Here is a 26,713-nt window from a genome sequence, read left to right on the forward strand (position 1 = left end):
CGCGTTTGAGACTGGGCAATACGCGTACCAAACTGGGCAATACGTGTATGGAGCCCAAATTCAGGAAAAGCCCAACTGCATAGCTATTTAGAGGGGAGAACACGATTTTCCGGGGGTTGGACAATTTTTAGAGAAAAAGAGACGCGTTTGAGACCTGGAGACTCTACGATTATCAGAGGATTCATATGTTCAAGAGTTTTCCGACGATTGAAGATTGATTCCTCACGAAATTCTGTAATGACAACAATGTTAATCTTTGTTTTTATTTCGATTATGAGTAGCTAAACCCCCCATTGCTAGGGGGTGACCCTGATTATGAATGTGACAGATTTTATGTTTATGAGTGCATTGACTATTTCTTCTTTTCCATTGATTTGTTCTTATTACCGTTCTTTATGCTTTATTCGTCGGACCAACGAATGATGATTAATATGAATAGTTTAAGCTGGACAGCAATTATTCATTGATATGTATAAGAATTTTGGATAGTAAAAATAACCTAGGACTATGGATTTTCTATCTGACCGGTAATTCTTGATATTCGAATGCTTGAGTATGAACTTAATTATTTATGGACATAGTAATTAGGTTACATAATCAAAGGTCTTTTCACTAAGGAATTAGGAATAGATATCCTTGAGGACCGGAATTAATTGGACAAAATTATTGTCTAAGCTTTCATAAATTATATCTGTTACAGGAAGTTTCATTCACCGAACCCTAGCAATCTTCTCTCATTTGTCTCTCGTTCAACCTTTTTACTTATGTTATTTATTTGCAATTGGTAATATAATTACTCACAACACAAAAACCAAAGGCTTTTGTCTAATTGAAACAATCTATAAACTCTGTATCGTCAAGCAGTCCTTGAGATCGACAAACGGGGAATTTCCCTTTTATTACTACAGTGAGTAAAATAGTACACTTGCTATTTTCCCATCACAGTATGTCAAACTCTGCAAACCTTCTTGGGGTTTTTCTAATTCTTTGTGGCCTATGAACTTGTTCAGAATCTCCTTCGGGCACTGAAATAGTATCAAATGATGGAATCCCAAAAGTACCACCTTCAGAGGCATGACCACCTTCAGAGTCTGGAATATTTCCAGAGTATGGATCTCCACCAGAGTCTGAATCACCATCAGAATCTGGATCAAAATTAGATTCACCTTTAGAGTCAGACTCACCTTCAGAGCCAGACTCTCCTTTAGAATCACTTTCAGAATCAGCTTCTGATTCTGACTCACCTTTAATTCAGAAATCTCTTCAGAAGTTAACTTAGGTGTTAACATAGCACCAGAGTTGGATTAAGATTTACTCCAATCCCGCGCTTATGATTCTTTAACAATTACATCTCTGTTGAATTCAACCTTATTAGTGACAGAACAGTAGAGCTTATAAGCAATTGTATTGTAGTACCCTACCAGCAACATAACTCTGCTTCTGTCATCCAACTTCCTTCTCTTAGCATCTGGAACATGTTCGTAGCAAACAAAACCAAACACCTTTAGATGACTCACAATTTACTTATCTCCAGTCCACTTCTCTAAAGTAACAATTTCCTTCAGCTTCTCGGTTGGACACCTATTAAGCACATACATTGAGGTGGCAACGGCTTCTCCCCAGAAAGTATGGGGTGTCTTCTTCTCCTTCAGCATGCTCCTTGTCAGATCAAGCAAAGTTCAATTTCTTCTTTCAGCAAGACCCTTGTTGTAAGACCCATATTTTGACCCTAAGATCCCTCATGGCATCATATCATTGCATTTGCATTTGCCTCAAGGATCATAGCATCTTGGCTCCTTAACCCTAGGGTTGGGACTTGTGTGAGTTGGTTTGAGACCACCAAGCATGCTTGAATTGTATATTATTGCTTTTATTATTTTGTTTACTAACCAAAAGCCCAAAAATATGTCACTAACATCTTTTATTTTGTAGCTTGAGCAATCATAAAATCCAAGGCTCCTAGGAGGCCTCTATGCTCAAAGAATGGCCATGTGAAGGTGAAAGCAAGTGTAGCACCTCAAATTTGCACCTATCATTGTACATACATTCTCATATTAGGTCATAACATAACCTGGTCCACTGCATAGCATTGCATTGTCCCTTTGCCTCAAGTGCAAGATTGTCAGAAGATTTAGGTCAAACTGGTCAAGAGATCAGTCAATCAAGCAAGCAAGCACAATTCTCATTGAGCCAAGGCCCTAGGGTTGGTCCAACATGTTCACATGACTTGGGGATCCATTTGAAGTGTTTTGGTCAAGGATTGGATGTTCAGAAGTCATCAGTCAATGCACAGTTTGCCAGAAACCCTAAAAAAGTCAAACTTGGTCAACTGGGCTTGATTTTATGATTTTGCTGGTTGGATTTGGTTTAAGAGAGCTTATTCATGCCCAAATAGGCCTCATATAACATTTCAAACATCATCATGGAAGAATTTGGAGCCAAATCAGAAATTTCCAAAAATAGAAACTGGACCTGTAATTTTAACTGCCAAAAATGGAAACTTCTTGAGCCTAAACTTACATCATGATACAAGCTTCAAATGAATTTTTGCCCAACATGAAAGTTGAAGATCTTGTTCTCCCATTTCCAAAAAGTCCAAGAACTCTCAATTCCCATGTATGGTTGGCAAGATATGATCAATTCATTTTCAAAAATTCTTGAACTCCAAAAGGCCATATCTCTCAAACCATTTGGCCAAATTTGGTGGGGTTTTTTCCAACAAGTCACATTTGACCTCCTCTTTCCAAAAATGTAACCATCATGCACCAAAACCTCATAGATCAAAATGACCTTTTTTCACTTACATGAATTAATTTTCAAGAAAGGTGAAAAAGTGAACTTTTGATTTAATCATTTTTAACCACTTTGGCCTTGCAAATATGTTCAGATATGTTGTTTATGACTTGTTGCCAAGCCCATTTTCGTGCTCTTGCCCTTGCACCTCACCATGTGAACAAAAGTGGCCATTTAGCAAAATGCTTCATTTAAGTTAATTGTGTTTAGCTCTCACTAAGCCAACTTAAAACAGAAGTATAAAGACCATTTTTCTGTCATTCTAAAACCCTAGCAGCCTCCTAACATCACAGAATTCTCTCACCCTCTCAAATCTCCATTTTTGCACTTTGAACTTTTGCTTGAAAAATTGTGAAACACACGAGCTCTGGTCAGTTGCTACATCATCTACCATCATCTTTGAGCTGGTTTCAAGCTTGATTCACCATCTGTAAAGCTTCTTTCGTGGGCTGCCATTTCCAAACTCATCAATGGCAGATCTCGAATTGGCTTGTTTCAAGGGTTGCTGAGCAAAGAATCTTCATCCATTCACTTCCTGGGAACGTGCTGTGCAACTGTTTCATCACCAAACATCAAAACAACAACTATTTCACTCATTTCTTCAAAATCAAGTAAGATTTCAAACTTCACCATTTGCTAATTTCTAACATGTTTTAGAAAGGCCTGTGCATGCTGATTCCATTGTTGGTCTTAGTTTTGAAAATGATTGGATGATGATTGAGTTATGCTGTTTTAAAGTTTGTTGTTCATAGTTATTTTCACTCGATTCATGGTGCTTGGCCTGTTTTAATGAAAATGAGTAATGGATTTGTGTTATACAATGCTTGCTGAATCGATTGGTGTGCTCAATTTGTGTTTCTGGGCATTTTGATTTTTTGCGATTTGAAATGATGAAGATGACAACACTGTACACGATAAACCCTAGGATGTTCATGCCTTGCCCAGATTTTTGTCCTATTCACGTTGCATGGCCCTGTAGTCCCATAACAGCCAATCAAAACATTTCCTCTCAGCGCCCAAAACGCAGCGTATAGATTAGTGGCATGGGTAATTACAAGTTTGCCATCCAGCGTGCCCCATGACATATTAAATAATGTTGTTTTTCATTTTAATTTCATTTTTGATCATCATCTTGCAAAAATCATAACATCTTCATTTTAAATCCAATTGTAATGGGAACTTTTGCATTGTGTTCATCTGGATCTCTATTATTTAATCATGATTTTTCCTGATTTTTGGATGGTTGGTTTTTAATTGGTATTAGGGATTGTGACATGTATTCATTTTTTGTACCATTTACCAAATCCTTTGTGAAATAGTGATGCTTTACCCTTTGACCTTGAAATTTTTTGTGCATAAACTAGACACATCCATGGTGATTTTGGTATAAAGTTTATGAATTTATCATCTCTGGTCATTGAGTTATGATTTTTTGAAGTAGGGTGTGACAATTTGTGTCACACCATTGATGTGCAACTTGATGATTTTCAATACCATGCCTCTTGACCTCAAAATGGATTGAATTTTTGCATGACTGAGCTTGAGTATGTCTAGTTTACATGTGTTTTTTTGTGGATTTGTTTATGGCATTTTCCAATTAATTGAGATTTTTGTCCCCTGTTTGGTCTTATGTTGACTTTTTGTGACACATGTGCCCATTTGTTTTGTGAAATGCTCATACTTTATTAGATGGACATGAAATTTTATATGTTATTACTAGACATCTTAATCTTTGACATGGTTTTAGTCCCATTCATTTATCATATGCCATCCCTGATTTATGATTTTTGCAAGTTGATGCATGTTTGGTTGACTTCTTTGAGCATGTTCAAAATTGCCTTGCCTCTCTGATTTTCATTGACTGCCTTCTACTTGTCCAATTGAGTTGAAATTTGACATGCTTACCATGCTGTGGGTTGTAATTGATCATGATTTATTTGATGATTTTTTGAAATGTTTGGGTTTGCTTTTGATTCAAGTCTTGCTGTTGACTTCTATGAGCTTCTAAATGCCATGTCTTGACCTAATTTGTTCATGAAATGATGATGATGATTGATATGAATGTGAAACCAATTGGTATTGTTTCTTGATTGTTTAAACATGATTTTGGATGCTTGCCACTTGTTGTTTTGACTTTCTCATCCCCTTTTGACCCTAGGCTTGCCCTAGTGGTCCTGTTGCTCACATTTGAGTTCATGTTTTCAGGTTAAGCAACAATTACCCAATGAGACCAATACAAATTGATTGAGTTTGCCTGTTTATCATGACTAACCTATTTGTTTTGTAGGTTGCTTGGCTCACATGCCTTGAGCCTTGTGCCTTGCACATTCACTTGCTTGTGTTGACTGATTGATCTCTGTTTCCTTTTGCTTTAACTTTGAAGTTGTGAACTAATGTTTGTTTGACTATTTCAGGTGCTTTTAGTTGCTCAGTTCCTTGTGAACTTTTGCTTTGCTTTGCTTGTTAAGAAATTTTCATTGAGGTATACCTTTCTATCTTCATGTAGTCTGGAAGACCTGGCCTGTTACTTGGCCAGGCACCTGTCTGAAGTCCTCCTTAAGAGGCAATGTTTGTGATTGTTTACAATTTGTCCTTGTATAGAGTCAAAGACCTCCTAAGTGAAGAGGCAATTGGCAGAACCCAAGGGATATGCAATCTATCCCCTGCTATTCTGTGTGTCATCTGCTTTGCTCACACCACTGTGTTGATGCATTGCAGATACAAACCCAAGATCTTGTACAATCGTACAGTTGAGTCAGTTTCAAATGTGTAGAAGGGTTCCCACTTTCTGAACCCACACATTCTTGTCTTAAGCTCTCCCAGGCCAGGGATAAGAGCTGTGAAGTCCTATCTTCACTCACCTTTCATCTGCTTCACCTTAGCCCCTCAATGGCAAGGTTAAGAGCTAACACTACCCAGTTCCAGTGGTTTGTTTGTTGAGGTTGATATGACCCCTCGACTAAAACCTAGCCTTGATGTTTGAGCCCCGTGTTGGTGTGTTTATTTCATGCTGTATGTGCTTGTGTGGTGTGATTGTATCCCCTAGGTTTGCTAGACTCCGCGTAGTCTCGTTTGCATGTCAATTAAGGTAGCACGGTTCCTTCGTATAGGACTTCCTTTCTTGCTTGAGCTTTCCTAAAACACAAACAAACATTATCCCCTCTTAAGGATACGTTAACTCCTTCTACTACAAGTGAGTAAGCCTCCAAAGGTCGAGCATCAGGTAGATTGCGCAGTGACGTTGTCCACTTAAAAAACACAAACCAACGGGAATAGTTTAGCCGAACTACGGCAACTCTGATTCTCATGTCCAGATGAGATACGTAGGCACGAGATGCGATGTCTTGTCGAGTTTGACTAACAACTAACACTAATTCTTTTCTCTCGCCCTCGTTGCGATTGAGACCTCCCCTTTCTCTTGCCCTAGTTGCAATTGAGACCCTTGCTTCCTGTGCAAGTTAGGTTAGGTGTGGCTTGCTTCCTGTGCAAGTCATGATTAGGATAGGCTTGCTTCCTGTGCAAGTTAGATAGAAACCTTAACTTAGGGACGACTTTGCATGACAACATCTAGGCTCGAGTCGTAGTCTCCCTAGTGTTGTGTCTCCCTCTATTATCTGGTTAGGCTAGTCCTTTTTCCCTGCGTAGGGGAACTACGTCGCCCTGATCCTCATACCAGATGAGGTACGTAGGCAGGAGATGAGCTGATCTCTCCGGGCGCCCTTTTTCTTTTTCCACCTTTGTGTCTTCAACCCCTCTGTGTGTGTTGTTGTGTGCTTGGAAGCTGATGTAAGTCCATCGAGTGGCATTCGGGTTCCAGTGTGGGTTTGTCTGGTTGGAGTCCGACATAAGTCCAGCGATTGGCAGTTGGTTTCCTGTGTGTGTTTGTTGTTTCGGATGCTGATGTAAGCCCAGTGATTGGCATTCGGGCTCCACGTTTGCCTTTGCCTGTTTTTGTTTGTGTGCGTGTCAGTCGAGCTACGAATGCTCTGATTCTCCTTCGTCCAAGGAGATACGTATGCATAGGATGCAACATCCTAGCGAGCATGTGTCGTTTCCCCAGTCCGAACTACTTCGACTCTGATGTCTATGTTTGATAGACTAAGTAGGCCTAGGATGCGATATCCTGCCGAGTCAGTTTCAGTCAGTTTTCTTGTGTCTCTTTCAGCCAGTGTGTGTGTGTGTGTGTTTGAGCAGTGTTTTAGCAACCATTTTCCTTCCTGTTGTGCGTGGATCCCGTCGAGTACGACGGATGCGTAGGGGTGCTAATACCTTCCCTTCGCATAACCGACTCCCGATCCCATTCTCTTTGGTCGCGAGACCATGTTCTTTCCTAGGTTTACTCTGAGCGTTTCCTTTCCCTCTTTTGGGATAAATAACGCACGGTGGCGGCTCTGTTGTTTTTGTTTTCCCGCCGGTTTTTCGCGTAATGCGACAGCTGGCGACTCTGTTGGGGACATGAGAGAAGTTGACCTCTTGCTGGTCCATCTTCCCTGAGCGAGTCTCTCCTAGCGCTCTCTAGGTTAGGGCTTTGGTTGCTTTTTGCTGTTATTTATTGCATTCACTGTATATATTGCATTTATTATTTGCATTTATTGTTTGCATCAATGTTTGCATTCATTCATTATCATCTGCTGTGCTGTCTGTGTTTCTCTGTTTGGGGGTGGGAGTCACTTGAGGTAAAAGGTCCAATACCCAGACCATGAGTGAAATCTAGGATGCTTAGGAATAGAGTGATTCGTGGGAAGCGGGTGGTATTACGCCACTCAGCGGAACATTGATATCACGAACAGTTCAGACCCTGGTGGGATATTGTCGTTGCATACTTCAGGTGTGTATATGATGATATTCTGCGAAAGGTTATTTATGCTGTGTTTCTCTCGACCTTACCCTGGCCTAGACTACACCTGTGAGTGGGGAAGGGTTGATCATTATTACAGGTACAGTTGGTGACTCCTGGTACTGATGGTGACTATGAATTCTGGACATTTGTTTATGGACGCCGGAGGTTCGACCCTGGTATTGATCAGAGGGTTCCGTTTATTTCGGATCCCTGGGCTGAATTTGAGGGTACTCGCTCAGATAGTGTTTTGGCTCCTCAGAATGGGTTCAGATGCCAGTTGATCAGATTGACCTTGGGTTTCAGATGAATTGCGACTCCGAGTTCAAGCCAAAGCTCCGATCCGGTGTTCTGAGATGCACAACCTGCCAGTCTTGGCTCCATCATTTGCATCATAGCATGTTTATTTTCCAAAAAAAAAATAATGCATGAAAAAAGTTAACTCGCATACGCATATCCTTTTCAGGATCATTCATGATAAAATAGCATCCGCATCATACACATATGATGCACATCCTTGCATTGCAGACATGTTTTGGGGACAAGACTTCTCACTTTGGTTCCTGACTGAGACAGGATTGCTGATCATCGTCCGCACCGCTACTCAACCAGATTGAATCAACAGAGGAGTATGGACCAGGTTCAAGCTGAGTTGGTTGAGATGAGGGCAAACATGGCCCAGTTCATGACAATGATGCAAGGAGTTGTTCAGAGGCAAGAGGAGCTGCGTGCCTTAGCCCAGAGACTGGAAGCCGTGATTCCACTAGTCCACCGTGCTCCACCAGTGGATGTACCCGTTCATGAGAATGCTGTTGTCACTATTCTCGTCAATGATTATGCCTTGGGCGATGAATTGAGGGGGATCAGAATCAGTGAACAGCCTCTTACTGCAGAAACTATTAATGTCAGAGCAACCCGCGCTCCGGTTCGCCATCCTGGCTCTTCAAGTTCTTCCGGTTCTAATAAGCCATCCTCTGGGGCACCCAAAAGGGGAGAAAGTGAAACAAATTTTGTGCACCGTCGGAGGAGTGCAAACAGAGGACAGAATCGTCAGGCTGCTGCTGTGACTATTCCAGCAACTCAACCTCAACAACAGCAGAGAATACCAGTTCAGCAATGTCAACGTCAGCAACATCGTCCGCAACAGCAGGCTTACCAACCTCCCAATGATAATCAAGCTGGTACAAGTAATGAAAGGAAGAAGATCATTTTTGATCCAATCCTTATGTCGTATGCAGAGTTGTATCCCTCTTTGATAGAGCGGAACTTGATTACTCCCAGAGACCCGCCGGTTATACCCGTCAACCCTCGGTGGTGGTATAGGCCTGAACAGTATTGTGTGTATCACTCGGGTGCTCCTGGTCACGATGTGGAAAGCTGCTTTCAGTTTAAGAGTAAGGTGCAGGACCTTGTCAGATCAGGTATTCTGAGCTTTGAGGACTTAGGTCCCCATGTTAATCAAGCTTGAAGATAACAAGTCCCGGGCTGGCGTCGACTTGTCTTCTGAGATCTTCAACAAAGAGGGTTGTTTGCTGCTGATGCAAAGGATACTGACAGTTGTCATCCCCAGTGGGATCTATCACAATTGGGTCACTGTGGGCTTTCCTACAGTGTTCATAAGTCAGAGTAATAATCACTTTGTTTAAAAACCCTTCTCCCATGCCAAAAGGAGAAGTGATGACATTGTTGGCAACATTTTGTGCAATGATATTTTCATTCAAATAATTCATGTTAAAACATTTGTTTTTCCAATTGTTTTCCCTTTTCGCTTTTTGCATGAAATTGGTGATCACAAAAAACCTTTAAAAACAAGAATAGAAGCAATCTTTTCATCTGCATAACGATTGTCTTGTTTGATTTTCAAAGAGCTTTTCATATCAAAATCTTTATGCAGGTTGTTTCTCAAACCCATTAAACATAATGATCGGACGTCATCTCCCAATTTTGAATTCCCTGTATTTGAAGCGAACGAAGATGATGATGAAGGGATTCCTGACGAGATTTCCCGACTTCTTGAGCAAAAAAGAAGATCACTCAGCTGCATCTCGAGAATCAGCAGAACAGCCAACTGGGGCACTATAAAAAAAAACAAAAAAAAACAATAAAACAAAAAAAAAACAAAGAAAGAGAGGGTGCAAAATCAAAAGAAATCAAAAGCAAAATCAAAAGAAAACAAAAGAAAAAATAGCACCCTCAAAGTCCCAAGTTGACTGATGCTGAATTCGATCAAGAAGAAGAGATCAACTGCCATGTGTCATGGTCAGTTATATCAGCAGAGAGTGATGAAAGCATTCGACAAGAAGGTCAAGTCTCGAGCTCTGAGAAAAGGACCGTGTGCTCAAGAAAGTTTTGTCTTTCGGGCCCGATTCAAGGGGCAAGTGGACTCCAAGCTGTGAATGTCCATATGTGGTCAAGAAAGCCTTTTCAGGCGGTGCTCTGACATTTATAACAATGGATGGAGAAGTTCACTCGCCCTGTGAATCCTGATGCAGTCAAGAAATACTTCGCCCAAAACAAAAAAAAACAGAATAGCTCGCTAAGTCGAACACCCCAAAGGGCGACTTAGGCAAAAAGGAGCGTCTCGGTGGATTGAAAACCCGAAAGGGCGATCCAGGCAAAAGTTAGAGACATTGGAAAAAAAAAAAAGAATTTGCATCCCGCTAGATTGAGCACCTCACACTGGGGCAATCTAGGCAAAAATAAGGGATTTGGCAAGTAACTGCATCTTGACAAGACTGTGCTCTATATCTGTCATCCGTCAGGGATTCTCGATTCGTCGTCGACTGAAGCTTTGAATACATCGAAAATTCAGAATGGTAGAGGAAAGGTCATTATGTTCGATGTAGCCCTCTCCAATATATATCACCGATTTCAAACTTGTACAGATCTATGGAGTCTCGCCCTTTGCAGACTACCATTCCATTACATCTATTTGAGCTTTTATCCCATTATTTGCACTCTTATTTGTTTTCAACTCAACAAATGTTTTGCACGTTTTAACTGATAAAGTATCATTGTTTTCAAAATAAACAAATTTTTCAAAAAAATTGTTCTTAAACAAAGTGAACGTTCACAATGATGGAAGGATACTTAGGAGATCCGCAGTGCTCTCCCGAGGGTGGTATGATTACCAACAGGTAAGACATTTGTTCGTATCTCGAGCATAACTGTATCTTTTTCCTGTCGAACCTCTTTTGGTTTCTCCTCAGCAAGGTTGTTCAGTGCAGTGTTGGTTGAAGTTGTTTATCTTCGCGTTCCCGGCAGTACAACATTCTTCCTCCAGGTCCCTGTGAGCCCTATTGTGGGGCATCTCCAGTATAGGTTTGCTTGAGCCCTACCGTGGGGCATTCCCAGCAAGGTTGCTGTTGAAATACTTTTGTGGGGCAGTTCCCCAAGCAGAGTGTTTACTGAAGACGTTAGCGTTCCTCTCTCCAGCAGAGCAGTCTTCTCCTCTCCCCACAGGATGGTGTTGTTCCCTGATATCCCGGTTTCCAGTAGATCGCGTTTGCTCTCTGATGTTTTGGCCGTCCCTATGGAAAAGGAGTAGTACCGGGTGGTTGATTCCTGGACCCGTGTGTTTACATGTCTGTTTGTCAGCATTTATCATACATTTTAGGTAGAATGCATACATGCATAATCATAGCATTCGGATACTCATGTTGCAGCTGTTGCCATGTATCTGTTGATTGTTGCCTCTTGCTGTTTGGTGATAAGAATCTCTCCAGTAGATTTTCCCCTAGCAGATGTGGGTGTGTCTGATCTCTCCATGTAGAGCCAACCCCTTAAGCAGAAAGTGTCTATCCTTTCCTGCCATTTCCCCACTGAGATACATCCTCGTGGATGACGGTTGTTTCCGTTCCCTCCCAACACACATTGGGATGGGTTTTCCCTATTGAGTTCTTTCCTCACTAGGGTGAGTCTTGTTTCAGTCTGCCTTTTTGGATCGATCCTAAATTGGCTCCCCGTCGACTGTTTCTTGTGCTTCCCTGGGGCATAAATGAATAGTTGCTCACTAACCGGCACTCATTCATCTTATCCTCAGCGGAATTTGTTGGCTTCTACCTACGAACCGGTAGCTGTAAGTCCTTTCTTTACGGTCTTCTACCCATTACCCGGTAGTTGTAAATCCTTTTTTCTCACTCTGTCTCTCAGCAGATCGTTTGGTGGCTTCTACCTACAAACCGGTAGTTGTAAGTCCTATCTTTGTGGTTTTCTACCTACAAGCTGGTAGTTGTAAAATCCCACGTTCTCCCCTTGGTGGAGTTAACCCTGTGTGCTCATCCTATCGATGATTGGTTACTTTTCCGTGGTTTTCTACCTACAAACCGGTAGATGTAATCCCCTCCTTGCAGTTATCAGTATCCGGTTTGTGGTGTTGATATTCTTTTCCCCTCTGGATACTTGCCTTGATCAAGCAGTATTGTCCCCTTTGGGTCTTCCCCTTCTTTTTGGATATTTGCTCCGAGTTAGCAATTTTATCCTCTTTTGATTGGTCATCTTTGCATACCTAGTCCTGGTACCGATGCCTTTCTTTTCGGTCGTTTATCCATTTAACAACCTGCAACCCGGTTATGGATAATCTTCCATGCGAGTGTATTATCTACGTTTTTGACGGCTATAGATAATATATCTCATGCACTCTTTGGTCAATCTTTCGATTGCTTTCTCCAGCAGAGTTCATCCTACCAATGGATTGGACGAATTCCCGTAGCAGACTGATATCTGCATCCCCAGCTTGAGTCTATCCTACCTGTGGATTGCGTGGGTCGTCCCCGGCGGAGTAACAGATATTTTCCAAAGCAGAGTTTATCGTATCTGAGGTTTGTATGAGCCTTATCCCCAGAGAGTTGCCTGGTTTACCTTCCCCAGCGGAGCAGTTATTTCCCCAAGCGGAGTTTATCCTACCTGCGGATTGATTGGGATATCCCCAGCAATTTTACTTTTGTCAGTAGCAAGCTGCTTTATTACTCCCCAGCGAGTTGCCTTGTCCTCCCCTAGCGGAGTTGTATTGATTGGTTCCCCGACAGTTGCCTTGTTCTTCCCCCAGCGGAGTTGTATTGAAGGTTTCTCAGCACAGTCGTCCTGTGTATCCCCAGCGGAGTTTCCACCATTTTGCATTTTGCATGTAGTAATCATCGCATCCTCAAATCGCGTAGCATTTCCATTCCATATGGAGCATTACTCCATAGAAAAATTCAAACATATGTATTCATGTGTTCGAAACCCAATCAGACTGTATCCCCGGCAGAGGTGGATCATTTTTGTTCAACATCAGCATAGCACGTCTGCTACAGTTGCTTCGACAGCATTCAGAATTGATTATCCCCACAGAGGTTTATTTCCTCACCCGTTGGTGACAAAAAGTTTGTTTCTCCTCAGTGAGACTCCCCAGCAAGTGATCAGCCTTGCCATGGCATATCTAAGATGTCGTTCTTGTGATACCAGTAAGTGTCATGTCAACACCCGCGTGTGTTCTTTTGTTTGGTGTCCCCCAGTCATCGGTAAATGTCTGGTCATTTTGGTGTCGGTAAACACCATTGTTTCGGTGTCGGTAAACATCGAGTCTAAATTCCAGTCATCGGTAAATGTCTGGTCATCTTTGGTGTCGGTAAACATCGAGTCCCACCCCAGTCATCGGTAAATGTCTGGTCATTTTTTGATGTCGGTAAACATCAACTTTCGATGTCGGTAAACGTCGAGTTTTTCCTCAGTCATCGGTAAATGTCTGATAAATCCCCAGCTAGAAATCCCCAGTAGAGTCATCTGTAAATGTCCTATCTGGTCTCCGGTTGCGAATATTTGTTTTTCTCTTCCCAATAAAATTTTCCCCAGTCATCGGTAAATGTCTGGTCATTTTTTGGATGTCGGTAAACATCATCTTTCGATGTCGGTAAACATCGAGTCTCATCCCAGTCATCGGTAAATGTCTGGTCATGCTTTGTTTTCTTGTTAATAAAATCAAGATCCCCAGAAGTCGTCGGTAAACGTCTTGTCTGGTTCCACCACAAAGATTTCGTTCCTCCCCAAGCAGAGATGCCATCGGTAAATGGCCCAGTTTTCTTCGATATCGGTAAATATCGAATTCCCAGTTGCAGCAGCCATCGGTAAATGGCCTTGTTGGAGTTGATATCGGTAAATATCAAATTTTGCTCTGAAGCCATCATCGGTAAATGGTCTTGCTTCCTTTCTACATCAAATTATTTCCCAGCAACCATCGGTAAATGGTCTTGCTGAAGTTGATATCGGTAAATATCAAGTTTTTAACCATCGGTAAATGGTTCTGTTTTTCTCAAGTTGTTTTCCCAGCAGCCATCGGTAAATGGTCTGGCTGAAGTTGATATCGGTAAATATCAAATTTTAACCATCGGTAAATGGTTTTCGCTTTTCAGAAATTATTTTTTCCCAGCAGCCATCGGTAAATGGTCTCGCTGAAGATGATATCGGTAAATATCAAGTTTCCAGTTTCCAACCATCGGTAAATGGTTTTGCTTTTCTGAAGTTGTCATGCAGTCGTCATCGGAAAATTACATGGTTCTTCTTGTAATTATATCCAGTCGGTGCAAATTTCTACGGTTCTTTGGTATTCAATCCCTGTTTACCCTGAAAGTCTGACAGCCATTGCTATCATCCGTTCGGGTTCCCAGCTGATTGAATAGGGGCAGCTGTAGCACCTCAAATTTGCACCTATCATTGTACATACATTCTCATATTAGGTCATAACATAACCTGGTCCACTGCATAGCATTGCATTGTCCCTTTGCCTCAAGTGCAAGATTGTCAGAAGATTTAGGTCAAACTGGTCAGGAGATCAGTCAATCAAGCAAGCAAGCACAATTCTCATTGAGCCAAGGCCCTAGGGTTGGTCCAACATGTTCACATGACTTGGGGATCCATTTGAAGTGTTTTGGTCAAGGATTGGATGTTCAGAAGTCATCAGTCAATGCACAGTTTGCCAGAAACCCTAAAAAAGTCAAACTTGGTCAACTAGGCTTGATTTTATGATTTTGCTGGTTGGATTTGGTTTGAGAGAGCTTATTCATGCCCAAATAGGCCTCATATAACATGTCAAACATCATCATGGAAGAATTTGGATCCAAATCAGAAATTTCCAAAAATAGAAACTGGACCTGTAATTTTAACTGCCAAAAATGGAAACTTCTTGAGCCTAAACTTACATCATGATACAAGCTTCAAATGAATTTTTGCCCAACATGAAAGTTGAAGATCTTGTTCTCCCATTTCCAAAAAGTCCAAGAACTCTCAATTCCCATGTATGGTTGGCAAGATATGATCAATTCATTTTCAAAAATTCTTGAACTCCAAAAGGCCATATCTCTCAAACCATTTGGCCAAATTTAGTGGGGTTTTTTCCAACAAGTCACATTTGACCTCCTCTTTCCAAAAATGTAACCATCATGCACCAAAACCTCATAGATCAAAATGACCTTTTTTCACTTACATGAATTAATTTTCAAGAAAGGTGAAAAAGTGAACTTTTGATTTAATCATTTTTAACCACTTTGGCCTTGCAAATATGTTCAAATATGTTGTTTATGACTTGTTGCCAAGCCCATTTTCGTGCTCTTGCCCTTGCACCTCACCATGTGAACAAAAGTGGCCATTTAGCAAAATGCTTCATTTAAGTTAATTGTGTTTAGCTCTCACTAAGCCAACTTAAAACAGAAGTATAAAGACCATTTTTCTGTCATTCTAAAACCCTAGCAGCCTCCTAACATCACAGAATTCTCTCACCCTCTCAAATCTCCATTTTTGCACTTTGAACTTTTGCTTGAAAAATTGTGAAACACACGAGCTCTGGTCAGTTGCTACATCATCTACCATCATCTTTGAGCTGGTTTCAAGCTTGATTCACCATCTGTAAAGCTTCTTTCGTGGGCTGCCATTTCCAAACTCATCAATGGCAGATCTCGAATTGGCTTGTTTCAAGGGTTGCTGAGCAAAGAATCTTCATCCATTCACTTCCTGGGAACGTGCTGTGCAACTGTTTCATCACCAAACATCAAAACAACAACTGTTTCACTCATTTCTTCAAAATCAAGTAAGATTTCAAACTTCACCATTTGCTAATTTCTAACATGTTTTAGAAAGGCCTGTGCATGCTGATTCCATTGTTGGTCTTAGTTTTGAAAATGATTGGATGATGATTGAGTTATGCTGTTTTAAAGTTTGTTGTTCATAGTTATTTTCACTCGATTCATGGTGCTTGGCCTGTTTTAATGAAAATGAGTAATGGATTTGTGTTATACAATGCTTGCTGAATCGATTGGTGTGCTCAATTTGTGTTTCTGGGCATTTTGATTTTTTGCGATTTGAAATGATGAAGATGACAGCACTGTACACGATAAACCCTAGGATGTTCATGCCTTGCCCAGATTTTTGTCCTATTCACGTTGCATGGCCCTGTAGTCCCATAACAGCCAATCAAAACATTTCCTCTCAGCGCCCAAAACGCAGCGTATAGATTAGTGGCATGGGTAATTACAAGTTTGCCATCCAGCGTGCCCCATGACATATTAAATAATGTTGTTTTTCATTTTAATTTCATTTTTGATCATCATCTTGCAAAAATCATAACATCTTCATTTTAAATCCAATTGTAATGGGAACTTTTGCATTGTGTTCATCTGGATCTCTATTATTTAATCATGATTTTTCCTGATTTTTGGATGGTTGGTTTTTAATTGGTATTAGGGATTGTGACATGTATTCATTTTTTGTACCATTTACCAAATCCTTTGTGAAATAGTGATGCTTTACCCTTTGACCTTGAAATTTTTTGTGCATAAACTAGACACATCCATGGTGATTTTGGTATAAAGTTTATGAATTTATCATCTCTGGTCATTGAGTTATGATTTTTTGAAGTAGGGTGTGACAATTTGTGTCACACCATTGATGTGCAACTTGATGATTTTCAATACCATGCCTCTTGACCTCAAAATGGATTGAATTTTTGCATGACTGAGCTTGAGTATGTCTAGTTTACATGTGTTTTTTTGTGGATTTGTTTATGGCATTTTCCAATTAATTGAGATTTTTGTCCCCTGTTTGGTCTTATGTTGACTTTTTGTGACACATGTGCCCATTTGTTTTGTGAAATGCTCATACTTTATTAGATGGACATGAAATTTTATATGTTATTACTAGACATCTTAATCTTTGACATGGTTTTAGTCCCATTCATTTATCATATGCCATCCCTGATTTATGATTTTTGCAAGTTGATGCATGTTTGGTTGACTTCTTTGAGCATGTTCAAAATTGCCTTGCCTCTCTGATTTTCATTGACTGCCTTCTACTTGTCCAATTGAGTTGAAATTTGACATGCTTACCATGCTATGGGTTGTAATTGATCATGATTTATTTGATGATTTTTTGAAATGTTTGGGTTTGCTTTTGATTCAAGTCTTGCTGTTGACTTCTATGAGCTTCTAAATGCCATGTCTTGACCTAATTTGTTCATGAAATGATGATGATGATTGATATGAATGTGAAACCAATTGGTATTGTTTCTTGATTGTTTAAACATGATTTTGGATGCTTGCCACTTGCTGTTTTGACTTTCTCATCCCCTTTTGACCCTAGGCTTGCCCTAGTGGTCCTGTTGCTCACATTTGAGTTCATGTTTTCAGGTTAAGCAACAATTACCCAATGAGACCAATACAAATTGATTGAGTTTGCCTGTTTATCATGACTAACCTATTTGTTTTGTAGGTTGCTTGGCTCACATGCCTTGAGCCTTGTGCCTTGCACATTCACTTGCTTGTGTTGACTGATTGATCTCTGTTTCCTTTTGCTTTAACTTTGAAGTTGTGTACTAATGTTTGTTTGACTATTTCAGGTGCTTTTAGTTGCTCAGTTCCTTGTGAACTTTTTCTTTGCTTTGCTTGTTAAGCAATTTGCATTGAGGTATACCTTTCTATCTTCATGTAGTCTGGAAGACCTGGCCTGTTACTTGGCCAGGCACCTGTCTGAAGTCCTCCTTAAGAGGCAATGTTTGTGATTGTTTACAATTTGTCCTTGTATAGAGTCAAAGACCTCCTAAGTGAAGAGGCAATTGGCAGAACCCAAGGGATATGCAATCTATCCCCTGGTATTCTGTGTGTCATCTGCTTTGCTCACACCACTGTGTTGATGCATTGCAGATACAAACCCAAGATCTTGTACAATCGTACAGTTGAGTCAGTTTCAAATGTGTAGAAGGGTTCCCACTTTCTGAACCCACACATTCTTGTCTTAAGCTCTCCCAGGCCAGGGATAAGAGCTGTGAAGTCCTATCTTCACTCACCTTTCATCTGCTTCACCTTAGCCCCTCAATGGCAAGGTTAAGAGCTAACACTACCCAGTTCCAGTGGTTTGTTTGTTGAGGTTGATATGACCCCTCGACTAAAACCTAGCCTTGATGTTTGAGCCCCGTGTTGGTGTGTTTATTTCATGCTGTATGTGCTTGTGTGGTGTGATTGTATCCCCTAGGTTTGCTAGACTCCGCGTAGTCTCGTTTGCATGTCAATTAAGGTAGCACGGTTCCTTCGTATAGGACTTCCTTTCTTGCTTGAGCTTTCCTAAAACACAAACAAACATTATCCCCTCTTAAGGATACGTTAACTCCTTCTACTACAAGTGAGTAAGCCTCCAAAGGTCGAGCATCAGGTAGATTGCGCAGTGACGTTGTCCACTTAAAAAACACAAACCAACGGGAATAGTTTAGCCGAACTACGGCAACTCTGATTCTCATGTCCAGATGAGATACGTAGGCACGAGATGCGATGTCTTGTCGAGTTTGACTAACAACTAACACTAATTCTTTTCTCTCGCCCTCGTTGCGATTGAGACCTCCCCTTTCTCTTGCCCTAGTTGCAATTGAGACCCTTGCTTCCTGTGCAAGTTAGGTTAGGTGTGGCTTGCTTCCTGTGCAAGTCATGATTAGGATAGGCTTGCTTCCTGTGCAAGTTAGATAGAAACCTTAACTTAGGGACGACTTTGCATGACAACATCAAGGCTCGAGTCGTAGTCTCCCTAGTGTTGTGTCTCCCTCTGTTATCTGGTTAGGCTAGTCCTTTTTCCCTGCGTAGGGGAACTACGTCGCCCTGATCCTCATACCAGATGAGGTACGTAGGCAGGAGATGAGCTGATCTCTCCGGGCGCCCTTTTTCTTTTTCCACCTTTGTGTCTTCAACCCCTCTGTGTGTGTTGTTGTGTGCTTGGAAGCTGATGTAAGTCCATCGAGTGGCATTCGGGTTCCAGTGTGGGTTTGTCTGGTTGGAGTCCGACATAAGTCCAGCGATTGGCAGTTGGTTTCCTGTGTGTGTTTGTTGTTTCGGATGCTGATGTAAGCCCAGTGATTGGCATTCGGGCTCCACGTTTGCCTTTGCCTGTTTTTGTTTGTGTGCGTGTCAGTCGAGCTACGAATGCTCTGATTCTCCTTCGTCCAAGGAGATACGTATGCATAGGATGCGACATCCTAGCGAGCATGTGTCGTTTCCCCAGTCCGAACTACTTCGACTCTGATGTCTATGTTTAATAGACTAAGTAGGCCTAGGATGCGATATCCTGCCGAGTCAGTTTCAGTCAGTTTTCTTGTGTCTCTTTCAGCCAGTGTGTGTGTGTGTGTTTGAGTAGTGTTTTAGCAACCATTTTCCTTCCTTTTGTGCGTGGATCCCGTCGAGTACGACGGATGCGTAGGGGTGCTAATACCTTCCCTTCGCATAACCGACTCCCGATCCCATTCTCTTTGGTCGCGAGACCATGTTCTTTCCTAGGTTTACTCTGAGCGTTTCCTTTCCCTCTTTTGGGATAAATAACGCACGGTGGCGGCTCTGTTGTTTTTGTTTTCCCGCCGGTTTTTCGCGTAATGCGACAGCAAGCATGACAATGGTTCACAAAGCTCTCAATCATCATATATGCCTCCCAAGTATCTCAATTTTTTAATTTTATCAAAGCAAACCAAAGGGCTTGAGGGTTGTTTCCCAAGGAAACCCTAATTCATTTGTGCATCAATTGTGCCTTGCTCATGAAGCAACCTCAACCCATGATCAAATACAATCAAGGGAAGTTCTTTCATTCATAATTTCATGCATATTTGAGCTTATGTGAGTGTCCTCAATCATCAATTCATCAAGATTTAAGGTTTGGACTTGAGAAGTTGATCAGTCAATTCATCTGACTATTTTGAAATCCAATGAGACCTAACTTTTAATGTGTTTGTCAAATGATGATGACCCCAAGAGAAACAATGTTCTTAAGAACCATATGAACAACTTTCGTGTTCATCAAAAATTTATTTGAAGCTTGGAAAGTCATCATTCATTTCAAAACATTATAGGTCATTTTGACTGAAACCCTAATTTTGGGTCAACTTCCCAAGGACCTAACTCACTCATTTTTCATGATTTTGATGTGGGATCAAATGAATTGGAAAGTTTAAGATGTATAATTCATTTGTTATTTTGAACAAATTTTCATAATCCTAAAAGAAACACATGTGATAATACAAAACATTATAGGTCACTTTGGACCAAAGTCATTAAAATGTGAAAAAGTCCAACTTCAAGTGCCCATAACTTACTCATAAAAAATATAAATGATGAAAAATTTGAGTTCAAATTGATTTTCTTGAAAAGATCTACAACTTTTATGTTGAAGATTTTGTCATTTGAAGCTTGCATCATTGAAACAGAAGGGCTTGAAGTTGGTCCATTTTGGCAAAATTCACATGAACATGTTTTGTACATTGAACTTTATTATCAGTTTTCATTAATTTCCCGACTCCAAATGGATTTTTGTTCAAGATAACAATTGTTCCTCATGTCAAGACCTTTCCAACCATTACCCACATGACCATGTTTCAATTTGGCAAAGTGTATTTTCAAATAGAGGAAGATTTATGTGCATTTATGGAAACAATGATGAAACTTCATGCACAATCCAATTCCATCATATCTGCACGTCCAAAATCATTTTGCTGATGTTAAGCTTGCATTGCCATTGCATTTGGGCCTCCCATGCACCTGTATAGGCCCATGCATGGAGGCCCTCATCACACATGCACATGAATTTTCCATGCCTTGCATCATGCTTCACTATAAATACAAGTGTTCAGCCTCATTCATGATCAACCTTAAGGCGCCTTACATGCTGCAGAACTGAATCCTCACACTCACCCAAAGGAATTTTGCAATTTCTCTTTAATTTTTCAGTTCTAATGTTCAACTTCCTTGGTTGATTATTGGACTATAATTCCTTAGCCTAGCTCTGTTTCCATCTCAAGAACACACTGCTATCAAGAATTGGGAAGAATCGTGCCTCATAGATATGCACTTCAAAGGTTGTTATGCAAACTTTTTCAATTCGAAACTCACTGATTCTTGCTCATTTTTTGTGTTTGTTGGCTCCTATGAAGTCCTCTCATAAGAGGCAATTGATTGGTGTACTTAATTTCATAAATCCATCAAGTTCAGTTTGAACTCCATAATTTTCCATCTCTGATTTCTCTTTCCATGAAAGTCTAGAGTGAAAACCAATGGCACGTGGGTGATGTACATCACCCCAGCTTTCCAATGATATGAGGATCGTCCATTTTGGTTAAGATTTCATGACCTGCAACTCTGGCCGGAGATGGCATGCTCGCCGGAAAAGACGGTGGTGTACACCACCGTCCACCATGCTAGATCACATCTGGACCGTCCATTGTGTTTTCCAGATTGAATCAGGACCTTTAAATGTTATGACTATTTTTAATTCTTCATGTTTCTCATTTGACTATTGCCTACCATGAGCGCGTGCGTGAGGATCCTTGGATGTGCCACCTCATTTAATGAGGTTGATCCAACGCGCCAGGATTTTTGGCAATTTCTGATTTTCCATTTTTATTTTCTTTATTTCATTTTATTTCAAAAATTCATAACTCTTTCATTTTAAATCCAAAAAATATGGGACCAATTGCATTATTTCCCTTTTTAATTCTAGTTTCTGAAAATGATTTTTAATATTTTTTATTTTGTCATTTGATATTTTTGTGAATTTTCTCTTTTCTGGTTATTTTTAATTCATTTTAAATAGTTTCCAATATTCAAAAAATGCAAAAATATTTTCTTAACCTCTTTGAATGATGATGAATCTATGAAAAATATTCTCATCAATTTCTTAATTGATTTGAGATTTATTTGAGATTTTAGTTCAATTAGGTTATTTTTATTCATTTTTAATTGTTTAAAAATAGTTTCTGGTTTCCAAAAATGCTGAAATTTTTTGTCAAACCTTGTTTGACCTTGTTGAACTTAGGATGATCCATTTGGACTTTTCCAAGTTGATTTGAAATGGATTTGAAGTTTGACCTTTAATTGTTTATTTTAATTCAAGTATTATTTTAATTTTCAAAAATACCAAAAATGTTTTATTTGTTTCTTGACTTCTAAGTTTCATTTTGCTTCTGTTTACCATTGATTGACTTTGATTCTATTCATGTTTGATCAATGTGTGTTGGTTATTTCATTTGAATTTCAATTCATGTACATTCTTCTTCTTCTTCTTCTTTTTGATCAATGAGTTAAAGATTGGTGGTTAGCCTTGACATATGGGAGGCTTAACCTTCCTTGATTCAAATCTAATTCATCTTGATCAAAGATCAAGTGAATGGCTTTGCATTAAGGATAGGTTGCTTCTTGGTCAAGCAAAAAACCTAAATCAATACAAGATCATTCTTCTTTTCTTTTGGCATGACAAGTTGTAGGAGCTTGGCTTACTAGTCATGGTCTCTAACTTGTGTTTGTTGCCTATATTTTTATTGACCGACCTCAGATAGGTGTCACTACCACATTAGTCCACTTACGATTGCTTAACATAGCGCTAAATTGCCTTATGGCACACTAACACTAACTAATGACCACTAACTTTTAATTCAAGTCATTTAATTCTTGCAATTTACTTTTATGCAATTTAATATCTTGTTCATTATTTCATTTGCTTTTTCCCTTTGCTCACTTGAGCCCATGTTTATGTTAATGCAATTTGCCTTTTGCTCACTTGAGCATATTATTGTGTATATACTATTGTGCTTGTTTTGTTTTGTTGTTGTGAACCCAATGCAAATGGACAAAAGGACATAGACTTTAGGACATTCTCTATGCTAATGGAGTTTGAAGAGCAACTAGACCTCATGCCTTTAGAGTGCTAAAATGTCAAAGAGCAACTAGGCCTCATGCCTTTAGAATGCTTAATGTTGAAGATGAATTGAAAGGACCTAATTTCTAAACTCACTCTTGTCCATTCTTTCTATTGCATTGTGGAACTTTTTGATTTATGTGTTCTTGTGTGCAAGGGATCCCAAACTTGCCAAGTAGAAGAACCATTGTCATGAGCATCTAAAGTGAGAGATACAAAATCCAATTGGAAGATTCCTAGGAGCTTGTTTGATTGTGTGCTTGAATGCTTGAGTTATTTGCTTATTGCTTGCTAATCCAAAGGAAAGGGAACAACTTGAATGCTTGAGTTATTTGCGAGTAATCTTTAGTTAACACCTATTCGAGCGAGAACAATCAAAACGGTTCCCATGGAGTACCATGGATGTTTGGGGTGCTAATACCTTCCCTTTGCATAAACGACTTCCTTACCCAATATATCTCTTTTCCCCGGGTTTTATCGATGTTTTCCCTTCCCTTTAGGGATAAATAAAGTTCGATGGAGACTCCGTTGTATGTTCGAGCGTGCGATACATTCAGGTATATTTCCGCTAGCTCCAACAGGAATTCCATGTATCAACTTCTTTGAATTCAAATGCCTTAAGCTATTGAAGTTCAGATGACCAAATCTTTTGTGCCATAACTCACTTTCATTCACAACACTTATTGCACTAAGACATTAAGAGTCTACAATTTTAACACTCACTTTGAATGTTTTATTCCTCCCATATTCTTACTTTATAATCAACTTTTGATTACAGTCATACAACTTCAAAAGATTGTCCTTCATGGTAACTGAAAACTCTTTTCTCAATTAATTGATCTACACTCATCATATTGCTTTTCATGCCAGGAACATACCACACATTCTGAATCAATGTTGTTTTACCATTATTTAGAACTACTCTGACATTTCCCATACCTTTAGTATTTAGGCATTTATCATCAGCACGTCTGGTCTTGGTCCTCTTCCTAGAGTCAAAATCAACCAGCCATTTCTTATTTCCAGTAAGTTGATTTGAGCAGCCAATGTCCATATACCACCAGTCTTCCAAATACGCATCATCAAATTCAAAATCCTTTAATAGCACAAATTCATCTTCAGAATCTCTTCTGGCTATGTTGCTTCTTCTGACTTCCTTTCCTTGTTTGACCAACAATCAGCAACAAAGTGGTCAAACTTCTTACAACAGTAACATTGAACCTTTTTCTTGTCATACTTCTCCTTCCCCTTCTGATCACTCTTTTGCCATCCATAAGTAAAGGTTTCTGACTTCTGAACAGCATCAGATCTCTTCCTGGCTTCTGACCATGATTGCTTCTGATATTTCTTACCAGAAGCTACTTTAAGAGTCTGCTGCTCTACCTCAAGTTCAGAGTTTTTCTCAATCAGACGCAACTCTTGTGCCTCTAGACTGCTTTGCAGCTCTACAATTCTCATGGTGCTAAGATCCTTAGAACATTCAATTGCTACAATGATGTAATCAAATCGAGGAATAAGAGATCTAAGTACCTTCTCAATGATGATTTCTTCAGAGAGAGTTTATCTATACAACTTCATCTCATTTGTGATCAAAATTACTCTGGAGATGTAGTAAGGTACCTTCTCATTGTTCTTCATGCTAAGATTCTCATACTGCTTACGTAGAGACAAAAACTTTACCTTTTTCACTGGTGCATCACCGTCGTAGCACCGTATCAGTGTGTCCTACGCAGCCTTCGTCGTTGTCGAATCAACGATTTTCTCAAACACGTTCACATCCACACATTGATGGATGTACAACAACACCTTATGATCCTTCTTCCTCATATCACACTGAGCACTTCTCTGAGCATCTGTTGCATTTTCCGAAAGTGAAACCTGAATGTAATCTTCGTTGACGAGATCAAGAACATCTTGAGCGTCAAACAACACACGCATCTGAATCATCCATTGATTCCAGTTCTTGCTATCGAACACTAGAAGCTTGGTACTCAGATTACTGTTTTCGTTCATCTTCAACCTTGTGCAAAACTCAGATCTCACCAAACACTAGTGTTTTCCAATCTCACAGAATCAAGAAATGTGATTCTGTTACGATTCCAATCAAAAGTTCAACATGAACTCAAGAAACGAAATCAATCACACAATGCTTCACTATTCACTCTTGTTTCCCTGTGTTTCCATGTGGATATTAATTAGAGCTCTGATACCAATTGTTGATGCACAAGATGAAGAAGATGGAAGAAAAGAGAGAATAGAGAATAACAAACTTCCATTACTCTGCTAAACGGTTACAACAAAGTGATTGCACATACACTATACTACAATACTTAGTGGATACAACTTTTGACAATTGCAATACTATATATACATAAATAATAATACCACTCATACGAAATACTAAATTACATAATTATCCTTCAACATTCGTATCTAATTTTTTGGATTGATTTTTTTTCATATTAAATTATATTCTTCAATTAGTATATGATAATCTAGTTTAAATAAATTCAAACATAGTATTGTTATGAAAATAATTTTCTATTTAATATGATGCCTGCAATAAAAGTATTAAAATCATTAGTTTTAAAATATGATGCCTTAAATGAAAGATTGGGGAAAAAACAAAAAGGTAAAATCTCAAGCAAGGTGAATATCTGCACCAATTTTGTTTCAATTGCTAAAAAAGAAATGTCATATATTTTTTTCTTTTTCTATTGATTCTGTCTCTATTCTTTGATTATTTTTTACAATATTGTTTTTCCTTTTTACATGAAAAAATAAACAGTACAGTGAAATAGTAACATGCTGTGTCAGTTATGATAGGAAAGTGGTGATGAATTTTATCAATAAGTTTTGACTCATTTTATGCCAATGTTGATTGGATAATTCATAGTTCAAGATATTATCTAACTAGAGATAAACTTTCTGATTGGAAGATTGTATTGCTGGAGGAATAACATAAACACGTTGTTTAATATTGTAAAATCTGTCATCTAAAGTATCAACACTTAGATTGAGTGATGTTAGAGACACTGAGTTATCAAATGCCTTTATATTTGCTGCGGTTGTTTATACCACTTCTATATAATAAAAAAAATTATGATTTTATATATTTTTTAAATTCGGTATAATTTTTTAAGAAAAAAACTATATTAAATATAAAATTTAAAAAAATGTGAAGATTTAATTATTATTATTATTATTATTTTATTTTAAGGATAAAATAATCTTCTCAAATGAAATTTTAACTTGATCAATTTTAGATTTAACATAAAGTCAGATTTGCATTTGAATTCAGGGATACATGATTAGTTGTGTTGTTTTTCTTATTGATTTTTTTTAAATCGTTCTAAAATTAAATAAACTTCATTCATTAAGTTGGTCCTAATTAGCTTAATCTCCAATCTCCATCCATAATAGTTTTACTTAATTAATTGTAGAAGCTAATTGAACGTTAAGGTATTTTGGAAATGAATTCATTGACTCCTTTGGTTTGATGAGATCTTTCCGTTACACAATTTGGTTTCTTTTTTGCTATTAATTTTGGTAAATAATATATATATATATATATATATATATATATATATATATATATATATATATATATATATATATATATATATATATATATATATATATATATATATATATATATATATATATATATATTATATTTTTTTTTCAATTAGTATATGATAATCAAATTTATAGTATAAATTTAAATTAAGTGTTGTTTTAAAAACAATGTCCTAATTAGTAATATGATGACAGCAATAAAGCGATTAAAAACACATGAGTTTGAATAAATTTTTTTTTTGATAAGCACTTGTATTAAAACGCACAAGGGGTACAACCCAATACAAAGGGACACAAGTTACAATCCAATAAAATTAGACGGAT

At 38.9% G+C, this 26,713-nt stretch overlaps 1 protein-coding gene across 1 annotated transcript; it reads right to left on the minus strand.

The window, feature by feature from the left end:
* Positions 1-939: 939 nt before the first annotated feature.
* LOC127123115 (uncharacterized) lies at positions 940-24,268 on the minus strand. The gene is made up of 3 exons (XM_051053371.1): positions 24,032-24,268; positions 1,350-1,353; positions 940-1,244 (listed from the first exon to the last, which is right to left on the minus strand). Exons 1-3 carry the CDS (start codon positions 24,266-24,268, stop codon positions 940-942), a joined length of 546 nt encoding a protein of 181 aa, XP_050909328.1.
* Positions 24,269-26,713: the final 2,445 nt, after the last annotated feature.

This window comes from Lathyrus oleraceus, chromosome 2, assembly GCF_024323335.1.
Source record: "Lathyrus oleraceus cultivar Zhongwan6 chromosome 2, CAAS_Psat_ZW6_1.0, whole genome shotgun sequence".
NCBI lineage: Eukaryota > Viridiplantae > Streptophyta > Magnoliopsida > Fabales > Fabaceae > Lathyrus > Lathyrus oleraceus.

Bases quoted from the DNA above. Each gene is read 5' to 3' on its own strand.
- LOC127123115 (XM_051053371.1), bottom strand. From the start codon at position 24,268: ATGAGAATTGTAGAGCTGCAAAGCAGTCTAGAGGCACAAGAGTTGCGT.